Source organism: Elaeis guineensis, chromosome 12 (assembly GCF_000442705.2).
Source record: "Elaeis guineensis isolate ETL-2024a chromosome 12, EG11, whole genome shotgun sequence".
NCBI classification, from domain to species: domain Eukaryota; kingdom Viridiplantae; phylum Streptophyta; class Magnoliopsida; order Arecales; family Arecaceae; genus Elaeis; species Elaeis guineensis.
In genome coordinates, this window is record NC_026004.2 from 8,214,108 (window position 1) to 8,226,360 (window position 12,253).

The 12,253-nt window shown below is 37.6% G+C and overlaps 1 protein-coding gene across 1 annotated transcript; it reads left to right on the plus strand.

The window, feature by feature from the left end:
* Positions 1 to 3,551: 3,551 nt before the first annotated feature.
* LOC105055433 (dolichyl-diphosphooligosaccharide--protein glycosyltransferase subunit STT3B) lies at positions 3,552 to 11,970 on the plus strand. Its single transcript, XM_010937240.4, has 6 exons — positions 3,552 to 4,576; positions 5,104 to 5,640; positions 7,369 to 7,823; positions 8,016 to 8,138; positions 9,536 to 9,595; positions 11,498 to 11,970. Exons 1-6 carry the CDS (start codon positions 3,692 to 3,694, stop codon positions 11,625 to 11,627), a joined length of 2,190 nt encoding a protein of 729 aa, XP_010935542.1. The 5' UTR covers positions 3,552 to 3,691; the 3' UTR covers positions 11,628 to 11,970.
* The last annotated feature ends 283 nt before the right edge of the window (positions 11,971 to 12,253 follow it).

A 12,253-nucleotide genomic window follows, 5' to 3' on the forward strand; every position in this document is an offset into this window, starting at 1 on the left:
TTCAAAAAATACACCCAAGTTTTTCTGTTAAAATCATCAATAAAGGTTAGAAAATAACGATGCTCTCCAAAAGATATTTGAGAAATTGGCCCACATATATCGGTGTGGATGAGTTCAAGTGGCTTATTTGCATGATAGAAAGCTTCTTTGAAAAAACTTTCTTAATTGCTTACTAAGAACACACCCTTCACAAAATTATTCTAAAGAGTCAATATGTAGTAAGCCCTTCACCATCTTCTTGCTTAATAGTTGCTTAAGGCCACCAAAGTGAAGATGACCAAACCTCAAGTGTCAAAGTCATGAGCAATCTTTCACACTTGCATTCAAACATTCAGTATCGACATATTTGATGTTTAGCATGAACATTCTATTTTTTGTCATTTGAACATGGGCTATCAAATTATTCTTTTGATCTCTCAAAAATAGACTTCTATTTTTCATATGCATATCACATCCTTTCTTCAAAATTTGCTCCAAACTCAAAATATTATTCTTCATCTCTAATATGTAATAAATATTAGAGATAAATTTATGACTTCCATCTTTTAATTAAATAAAGATTTTATCTTTGCCCTTCACATCTACTTTGGAGGAGTCACCAAAAGATACATGTCCATTCACCGATTTGTCCAACTCCGTGAATATATTCTTATAGGCACACATGTGATTACTTGCACCGGTATCCAAGAATCACATATTTTGCTCATCGGTGTCATCTTCCTTGCAAGCAAGCAATAAGACTTCATTACCATCTTCTTCTTTCTTTTTTACATAATGAGTCTTCTCTTCAATTTTGTTAGCATCAATATATTAACAATTTGAAGTATAATAGCTAAATTTGTTGCAATTAAAACAACAAATTTTGGAATTATCATATTTTCTGCCTCTAGATGAGCCTCCTTGTCCACGTCCTCCTTTTGAACTTTGGCTTAACTCCTTTTTGTAATCGTAGCCTCCACGTCTTCGATCACATCCACAGCCTCTCCATTGGCCATGGCCTTATCCTCAGCCTCTTTGACTCCTTTTATTCTTGAAGTCTTCTTTATTCTCTTTCAAAGAAATTTTAGATTGAAGAACTTGTTCCAAAGGCTCTTGCCTCCTCTTGTTGAATATTTCTTCATGAGCTTGTAGGGAACCCATAAGCTCGTCTATAGTCATCTCTTTCAAATCATTTGACTCCTCGATGGCAACCACAATATAGTCTAATTTGACATCTAATGAGTACATAATTTTCTCTATTACTTTGGTGTCATCCATAGTTTCACCGTTTCTCCTCAATTGATTGACAATGGCTAAGACTCTTGTGAAATAATCCGAAACATATTTGGATTCCTTCATTTGTAGGACTTCAAATTCGCCTCGAAGAGTTTGAAGGTGAACTTTTTTCACCTTCTCTACTCCTTTATAAGAATTTTAGAGAATCTCCCATGCTTGCTTTGAAGTGGTTGCCACCGCGATCTTCTCAAAGGCTAATTCATCTATAGATTGATAGATAAAATATAAAACTTTTTTATCCCTCTTTCGAAACTTCCTTTGTTGATTAGTGAGAGCTTCTCCTTCTCTTGGCTCTTGATAGTCTTCTTCTATGAGATCCCAAAGATCTTGAGACCCAAATAGAGCCTTCATTTATAAGCACTAATTTTCATAGTTTGTTTTGGTGAGACGAGAAAAGGAGGATTGGAGGAGACTATTGGTGGACATTATTGGCTCTGATACTACTTTGACAACCACTTTGAAGTTGTCAATAGAAGAATGATGGATTCAGAATAAAATAATATTATATTTTTTGAAGGTAGTCAGAAGCTCAAAATATTCATTGTTGCATTACAAAATGACCCCATGAGTATTTATAGCCACTGGGGAAACTTACTAGATGCAACACATCACTAAATAACCATTTATAACACTTCTTTTTAAGGGTCACATCCATATTCTGAGATTAACACATAATTACTTATGCATCTTCTAGATAATGGGAATTTCTATATGACTCTTAGACTCCCAAAATTCTTAGACTTTCAACACTAATAATAATACAATTAAGTTTATTTACTAACGGGGTAAGATATACTTTTTCTATTTTTTCCCCAATGGAATGTGGATAAGAGTGGATTATTGGGTATCAGCAAAGGATTGCATCACTCATTTGAAATGCAGGGTTTTTCTTACAAATTTTGAAAGCAGGGTGGCTAGTTTTGATATTCTGCCTACTTGGGCCAAATAACGAATTGGAACATATTTGTTTGCAGAAGATTAATTTGGATTTTGGAAGACTATACTGGATTTGACACATCTTCAGATGTTGGCTTGTTACAGCAGTTTAGAAGGGTATGCTTGCTGTTATTTTAAAGTTAGTTTGGCATTGTAATTTGTTTATGGGTGCCATATGCTCCGCATGTTAGTTTCTGAATTTTTTGCTAGTTGTCCTGCTTTCCTTGTCAACCATTGTTATATTTGCTTTAGGTTTCTGCAACTTTATTCTTAAAGGTCGATGGAAGTTGAGAACTTTGGAAGATCAGAGATGGTTCAATATCCAAGAGGCATCAGTATCGTAATTTCAATGCCTCATAGGCTGAAGTGGAACAAGGGCTGGGATACATCATTAGAGATCGCTACGGCACTGCATTATATGCTGGTTTTTTCGAAACTCAAAACAATTTCAGTTCCTCAGACAGCGTTCAAGCTGCTTGGAGAGGTCTGTTTATAGGTGCTCAGCTGTAGTGATGGCAACTTCTTGTAATTGATCTTCACTAAGTCGTACTTGTTGCTTCAGTGATTTTGTTGCTTAATATTTTGTAGGAAAGTACTTGAATGGACAGCTATGGTGAAAAGCATCCAGTGATTTTAATGCTTGTGGAATTAGAAATTCTTTTGAGAGTTGTTTACAAGGGTCAAGAAAGTGGAGAGCAGGACATAAGATAACAAAGTTGCAACTCTGGATAATTCATTCTTATAGAGGTGGTAACTTTTGTAGCTATCAGTGTGGAAAAAGATGACTTTGTGATCCTGTATTGGCTATTGTGGGCACAAAAATAAGTTCAACTGTTGCCTCAATGCCTGTGCAAATTGTTCAGTTTTTCGGAAAAACATAAAGGTGGCACTGTTTGGTTCCCTTTGTTCCGACGCTTGATATAACTGTGTGAAATATATGACCAAATGGAATCGAACTGACAATCCTAACATTAACCTGAAGTTGGAGATAAGTCTTGTGAGCAATTTTTGTGTATTTCTTTGCCACAGGCGCAACCATCTGAATTTGTGTCAAAGGATTAAAACGAAGTAAAAAATAGATGAAATCCTTATACCCCAATCAATCATGGCTCCATCCAAGCCCACGCATTTAAAGGCTGGAACAAATCAGGTCAGCCCAAACCAAGCAAGGGCTACGTTAGCGAGTCGCATCCATCTTCGCCAATCGCGACCCTATTCCCCAGGGGAAACGCTAGCGGAAGGTGCTTAAAATCACGGCGGTGAACGGACCCCGCGGGGCCCATACACGAGAAAACTAGCCGTGGCTACTCGTCACTCCTTCTGGTCCACTCTCCAAGCCCTTACCCGATCAAAATCTCTAGGGTTCTCTTTCTCCCTTCTCCTAGCCCAAATGAACCCCTGAAACCCTAATTCTCCCCCGATCAAGACTCTAGGGTTCCTCCACTCCCCGCCTCCCTTTCTGTCCTCTCCCGATCTCTCCATGGGAGTCAAGGCCGAAAATGGCGTCAAGCCCACTGCCCTCGCCTCCCCCTTCCCCTCCCTGAAAACCCTAAAGCTCAAAACCAAACAGCAGGAGCTCCTGATCCGCGTTTCTGCGCTCGCCCTCATCTACGTCCTCGCCTTCGCCGTCCGCCTGTTCAGCGTCCTCCGCTACGAGTCCATGATCCACGAGTTCGACCCCTACTTCAACTACCGGACCACCCTCTTCCTCACGAAGAACGGCTTCTATGAGTTTTGGAACTGGTTCGACGCCGAGAGCTGGTACCCCCTTGGCCGGATTATCGGCGGCACCCTCTTCCCCGGCCTCATGGTCACCGCCGCCCTCATCTATCGCGCCGTCCGCTTCCTCACCTTCGCCGTGCACATCCGTGAGGTCTGCGTCCTCACGGCGCCTTTCTTCGCCTCCAACACCACCCTTGTCGCCTACTTCTTCGGTAAGGAGATCTGGGATGCCGGCGCCGGCCTTGCTGCTGCCGCCCTCATCGCCATCTGCCCTGGCTACATCTCCCGGTCCGTCGCCGGGTCCTATGATAACGAGGGTGTCGCCATCTTCGCCTTGCTGTTGACCTTCTACCTCTTTGTGAAGGCCGTGAACACGGGATCGCTGGCCTGGGGACTGGCGTCGGCTTTCGGGTACTTTTATATGGTGTCTGCATGGGGAGGGTATGTGTTTATAATCAACTTGGTGCCGCTGTATGTTTTGGTGCTGCTGATCACAGGGAGGTATTCGATGAGGCTTTATGTTGCTTATAATTGCATGTATATATTGGGGATGCTGCTCGCGATGCAGATCCGGTTCGTGGGATTCCAGCATGTGCAGTCCGGAGAGCACATGGCCGCCTTGGGTGTGTTCTTCTTGATGCAGGTTTGCAGCCTTCCTTTTTTTTTTTTTTAAACCCATTCCTTCTTTGTTTCTATGTGTTATAGTTGGTTTGTCACTTGGTTTTGAATAGGGGATTAAAAAATGAAAATTTGTTCCCTTTTTTAACTATAAATTAGTGGTAGAAATGACATATAGCTGCACAGCTGGTGAATGATATTAGACTAATTCATAGTGACCTGATTATTGTTGTCTTTCAGTACAACATACTCAAATTAACTAATAAACGTTAAAAATGCCTTCTGATTATAAAATTCACTGAATCATGTTAAATACATCATCCAGCACTTTTTGTTGTTCCTAAAGTGCAACACTCATCTGTTTAAATTATAATAAAGTCATGATGTCCGTTATGAAAACCAGTGGATGACCAATGAAACATTATTTTTTCCTTCATTATATCTGCATTGAAGGCTCTATTACTTTTTATCTGCCATACAATAGTTAATAGATGCCCGAATTGTTTAATTTATTGCCACTTTGCCAGCCTCACATATGATCCTTATTGGCAGGTTTTTTACTTTGTAGACTGGGTGAAATACATACTAAATGATCCTAAATTATTCCATTCCTTCTTGAGAATTACTCTGACATCTGCAATAAGCGTGGGTGCTCTTGCTCTTGGAGTTGGCACAGCAACTGGTTATATCTCTCCCTGGACAGGACGGTTTTACTCTCTGCTTGATCCGACATATGCGAAGGATCATATACCCATCATTGCATCTGTTTCAGAGCATCAACCGACAGCATGGTCATCATTCATGTTTGACTTCCATGTCCTTCTGTTTCTCTTTCCAGCAGGCCTTTATTTCTGCTTTAAGCGTTTGTCAGATGCCACAATATTCATAGTTATGTATGGCCTGACAAGCATGTACTTTGCTGGTGTGATGGTTCGGTTAATTCTTGTAGCTGCACCTGCTGTATGCCTTATCAGTTCCATTGCGCTCTCTGCCACAATAAAAAATCTGACAACATTAATACGGACAAAGAGCAAGGCTGCACAGACATTTTCCAGCAAAGGGATATCCAGCTTGAAGGCATCAGCTAAGGTAATGGTTAGCAAAAACAAAAGCACATATTGTAGAATCTAACTCCTCAAGTGACTGTCTTTATGATCTTTTGGTTAGTTCTGGTTTCTTGTTTTTATGAATAATGTATTTGAGAACTTGGTAATGTCGTAAGGTGCTAAACTGTTATTTTTCTTTAGTTCATCTTCTTTCCAGCTTTTCAGCATTTTAGATTTTTTTTTTTAACTAGAATGGAGTGTGTATAACTGATTTATGTGAAATAATCAAAGAAATAATGAAGTGATAGCTGGAATGTATTTTATGAACCAAGGATTGATAGATGAAGAGTGGAGGCATTTCTAATATGTTAAGTTGATGAAATTGGGATATGCTTGTACTGAAGTGGATTTTAAGTGCATACGTATATAATGTAAAATTTTAAGAGCCAAAGTTGGCTACACTTGAGTGGATCTTCACTTAGATCCGGCTAGGTCTACATCAGATGATGAGGGTCCTATTATCTATGATCTGAGCTATTGGATGTGATCTACTACGTATAAACCACTTGCACACTAAAAATTATATGATTTGAAGACCTCCATCCTATGCATCAAGAGATCAAAAAGTATATATATATATAATTTAATATTATTTAGACTGTCCAAATTTTTGACTTTTTGATATACAGGCCAAGGGTCTTCAAATTACTTGATATTTTTGGTATGTAAGCAATTATTAGGTACTAGATAGCATCTAATGGTTTGGATTGTTGATATAGTGACTCCAATCATCCAAACTAGACCTGATCGGATTTGAGTAGAGATCCACTTGAGTGTAGCCAAGTTTGGCTAAAATTTTAATGCCATTCATGGTCATTATATGAATCAAAATGTTAGGAAATAATGCTTGAATTATCAGTTAGTGCTTTTCTGCAAGTAGTCATCGCAATAGAGATGGATGCAAGTGAAATTTTATGGTCTTTCTTAACTGAGATCAAAGAAGACCTCAACAAGGAGAATGGACTTTGATTCTTTGATGGCACATAATAAAGGGGAAGACCTATGAACAAATAGTATGTGTAGAACTGTGGTCGCATTTTCATTTATGTGCATATACAGCATCGGCATATGTCTTTATATGAACATTTGGTTGGCAAGTACACTTACAGATACATGTGCAGGCATGATTATTGGAGGGACCATTTACATGCACAGATGTGCAGTTTCCATTTTTTATGATCCTAGTTTCTTTTACAAAAAATATTTTCCTACAGAACATGAGCTAGCGCATTGACATCAACATTCTTGTATAATTAGTTATAGAATTTTCAAGCTATATTTTAGAAGTATATCGTCTACTGAGTTTATCAATTTGAAGCATGTTTGAATATGTAAATGTAGCAGCTTGGCATTTCCAAATATGAGGTAGTTTAATAAATGAGATATTCATTTTGAATATGATATCAATTAGAAAATTGCATTCTTAAGGCTAACATTTCCTCACTGAAATTATTTTTAAAAATATAGTTTGAGGTGCAGTACTTGATGGGCGATTGTTTCAAAACTTTCAATTCTTCGTGCTTGTTGCATGCTTGTTGGAGACCAGATCTAGAATTGTATGATGATGGATCACTATCTTCTTGAAGCATCTTGATGTTGAAAGTTCACAATCTAGATGTGGTGTGCCACTGCAATATTTGCTCACAAACCTTTTGCATTTAAGGAAGATGTTTTATCCGATTAGGATAACTCCTACTTTCTCAATTGGCAGGCATCACTTGATCGAGCTTTGCCTTTCCAACGAAATGTTGCTATTGCTTTGCTTGTTGGTGCATTTTATTTGCTCAGTAGATATGCTGTACACTGCATCTGGGTCACATCTGAGGCATATTCTTCACCCTCTATTGTCTTGGCTGCAAGGAGCGCTCATGGTGGCAGAGTCATATTTGATGATTACCGTGAGGCATATTTCTGGCTTCGTCAAAATACTCCTCCAGATGCCAAGGTGATGTCATGGTGGGATTATGGATACCAGATCACAGCCATGGGAAATAGAACTGTGATTGTAGACAATAATACATGGAATAATACACACATTGCTACTGTTGGGCGTGCAATGTCATCATATGAGGATGAAGCATATGAGATAATGCAATCACTGGATGTGGATTATGTGCTTGTTGTATTTGGTGGTGTTACTGGCTATTCATCTGATGATATTAACAAGTATGGGTTTAATTTACCTAGTACATCTGCATTCATTCTTTTAATTGTTTAGCAAAGTTGCAAGGCTTGTTTCCTAAAGATGCATCAATGAACTGCTTATCCGGTGACCTTTTAGTTTTAGTTACCTGTTTGGTTTTAGTTACCTGTTTGATCCTGTATACTTATCTGATGATTTTTGGTATACTATGACAGATTTCTGTGGATGGTGCGTATCGGTGGTGGGGTTTTTCCTGTGATAAAAGAACCTGATTATCTTGTGAATGGCGAATATCGCGTTGACAAAGGGGCAGCACCGAAAATGTTGAACTGTCTCATGTACGCTTTCTACACAGATTGATTAGATTTCAATGATGAAATGTGAACCAACTTTGTTTTAATTTCTTTTTTATTTTCTTCCAATGCTCCTTGGTTGATGCATTCTTTTTAGGATGATAAGAAGTTGGCCATCTAAATAAAGAAGAATCATGATTAATCCCATCTACTTACTGGGAATGTGGAAAAGTAAAATATACTTTTGATTCTTTGAATAGACAAATTTGACTATGAAACTTGCTTTGGAGAATTAAACATTGTACGTGTGAGAGGGGGCTTAGAAATCTTATGGCCGTTTAAATTCTTAACCATTTCTATTATGTCAATTTTGATTTTTTTTTTCCAGTTTTAGTAGCTGTATGATCTAGAATCAACCTGATGGTTCACCGGTATTTAAAAATGTGATGCACCAGCACGCTTTTAGTCTGGCATATCCCATCACTTCGCATCAGGTTTTAGTTATCGTCATGCAGCATTTAGAAGCGTCGCAAAGAGCCCTTGGTCAAATAATTTATCTTAGCTGTCAAAAGTAATTAAGAGTTTTAGCTGTGATTACTTGAAGTGGATATATGCTGCATAGAGAAGGGTTTTATCCAGGCTTTTTAGACTAATGATATTGCGATAGAATTAATTTTATTCTAGTAAATTCCCCACCTTTTTCTCTTCTTTTCTTGAATTTCTTATCTTCTTTTCTTAGCTTGCCTATATATGCTTCTATCTCTACAAGTGTTCTTATCATTTACCTAACTACATCTGATGTCCATTCAAGCACATTGTGTCAGCTGATATGCATCTGAAACCTCATTTATTTTATTGGGAAAGGTGGGATGAGACTATCTTTTTTTTATCACGTTAGAAATATGTCCTAGTGCTACATTCCGATAAACTGCATTCGTTCAAGAAACTTTTAAAGAACTGGAGTTATTTTCATCATTTTTTCACCAAGCATGTGCCTGATCTCTTACCATTTAAACCAAGAGAAATTTAATTGGTTCATGTAACTAAACAGATGATATGCAACTTATATTATTCATAGATGCTAAAAAATCCCACATGGGAAAGGGGGATATATAGGATGAATGGCCAAGGCCAATCGCAGTCTGCATATCGCACTGTTCTTAGGTGTATGTGGTTGTACTTCTGTGGTTTTGTGGATGTGTTGTGAATATTCTCAGAGTATGTTGTGGATATTTTCATAGGGTCAAGGAAGTTAGATTTGCTGGTGGATGGGAAGTTCTTTCAATCCCATGCAAGGAGTTGTGGGGATTTGGGAAAGTGGATGAAAAATAATTCTTTTAGTCATCATGCTGAGAGTACTAAAAAATGAGATTTAAGATATCTATTATGCTTATGTTTGATGTCCAGTTTCTCCTGAAATAAGTTTATCTGGTGATGGACAGGTACAAGCTTTCTTATTATCGGTTTGGGGAGCTGACAACAGAGTATGGGAAGCCCGCTGGGTTAGTAACTTGCTTTCCATTCTATGCGTCTTTGATCAAACCCATGCATTTTAATTCTATAGTTTGGTCATGGACTCTTCCAAGGGAGATACTACATCCTTTAATTTGCAATTTTATGAAGTAACATGTTGTCAGTTACTATTGCAAAGTCATGGTATATGATTCTGTTTTTACTCATAATGGTGTTTCAAAATGTGAAAGAGAATTGTTCACCTCTTCTCAAGCATAAAGTAATTGCATTGAGTATATGTTAAGTTGTGTAAGCAGATAATAAAAATTCTGAAATGCATATTTCTTGCATGCTGTTTTATTATGGCTGCATCTTTCATAAAACTTATCTAAGTACACTTACCAATATGGTCAAAACTTACTAATTCACATTTGGAAGATTTATTGGCCAAGAATTTTGCACTGATTCAGAGGGTTAATGCCGGGACTTCATGTCTTCTTTGAAGGCATCAGGGCACAGAAAGACAACTCTTGCTGCACTAGGTTTGAATTTTAATAAGTAATTATGTAGTTTATGTACCTTATACAAAGCTTTGTGTAACTTAGACAAATATAAGCTATTAGATATGTCAGTTTAGGTGAACCCATGTGGTTCTTTTAAAATTAGATTAATTACATATCTAGGCAGGTAGTTCAGCATTAAGCTACCCCTATAAATCCATGCAAACTTAATAGGCCCATGACAACCACTTTCCTGGACTGCTCAAGCGCATAAGTAGCTGCTTGTGACAAACAGTTTTTAGGATTTCTAGACTGGCCATAAACACACATGCTTGTATGAGTCGTCTATGATATATGCGTACGCACATTTTCCATTAAAAAATGCAAGCATGTGTATGTATCTGTATACATTTAAGGCTATAAGTGTTAGTGTTGAAGTTGGGGATAACTATTTGCAGTTTTTCTGTTTACTTGTAGCATAATCTCTGTAGGTTTTTCTCTTAAGAAGTCTTGAGAACATCAAATAGGCTACTTAGCTTAAGTTCAAAGCACTTAGATTATTTTGGAAAAGATATTTAAGATTGTTATCTCGTTTATTTTATTACTTAAATCTGATGAGCCCCAAAAAGTGGTAGCACCCTGCTACCTCTGATTTCAGTCAAAAAAAAAAAAAAAAATCTGATGAGCCCCACAACATTTTTCTTGCAGTCGGATTTACTTATTTAGAAAGATTAATTTGAATTTAATCATAAATTAAACACGGAAGTTAAGGATCACGAAGTCTGATGTGGATTTTTTTTTTTTTTTTTAGTATAATGCCTTTTGCTGTAATTTAAGTCAGTTCACATAATGAAATAAACATGAATAATTAATTAGTAAGTTCATAAAAAGTTGAGGATCCTTCAAGGTCAAGTTTCTTCAGTTATCTTTATCTATTATCATATATTTTGACTTAGTTCACATTAGCCAAATACACAGGAATTCTGAACTTTCTTGTTAACCAATCTGCTTTTAATTATAACCCTCCCTGTGAATAGCTTTCTGCACTGAGTGATGGTGACAGACTGTCCTATGTCAAAGTTTGTTGTTCTAGGCTGTTGGGAAACTTAGAATGTTACAGTGATGTGGTTAATACTTAGCAAGTATTTTGGCTGGGGATCTGAAATGCAACTGGAAAAAATGGTAATGATCCAGTTCTTGATTACTAAAATCAGAGACTTCTTTCTTCTTTGTTAAAGTTTCTTGGGAACTTTGCAGTTCCACTCAATTATTTAGAGTCATCTGTTCAGACAGTGCAATTAAATGTTCTAACTATACTGTCTGTTCAGAACTAGTTTTACATTGTGTTTTGTTGGGGTAGCTGCATCAATGCGATGCTAAGATCCATAGTATAAACTTATTTTGCTGCTTTAGTCATGATTCCAGGTTTTAATTTGTACTTATTTTTGGCAGGTATGATCGAGCAAGAGGAGTGGAAATTGGAAATAAAGATATCGAGCTTGAATACTTGGAAGAGGCATACACAACATCGAACTGGATTATTCGGATATACAAAGTCAAGCCACCGAAAAACAGGTGGTGAGGTCTCCCCAAGTCTTGCCTTTAGAATACAGGAACCCCAGTTATGAACCACAATGCTCAATCTGCAGCACATTGCATGATCTTATATACAGTGGAAGGTGAGCCCATCTAAAATAAAGCATGGGTTTTCATTAGTTGGGGTTTTGTTGGCGGGAGGGTTGATTTTTCTTGGAGCATGACAGATTAGCATGTTATTTCAATATGCGAAGGCTGGATACCATCAGTTTGAGTTTTAGGCTTTTCTTCCCACCCCCACCCCTTTTATTTATGTTTTAGATTCAAAGTGAATTTTGACAGAACTAGCAATTCTATCTTTTAGAGTATGTTAGCCATGTTTGCATTAATTATTGATACACATCAATGGGACTTGACACTTTGCAAACTGCATGGCACCTGAAGCGCACTCTAAAACATGAGCAAGCCATGACAAATTGCTTTGGTGTTCATGCAAATTTTTTGGTAACAGATCGCTTGGTATGCTTAATATATAAGGTAGTTCTTATGACGGATTACTTTACGTCGTGAATAGATTCTGCAGTGATATTACCTTTCAGGATCTTTTGTCTGGATCATCAGCGGAGATGCAAAAGAGGTGGTGAGCACTTTGCCAATCTTTGATGGACACCA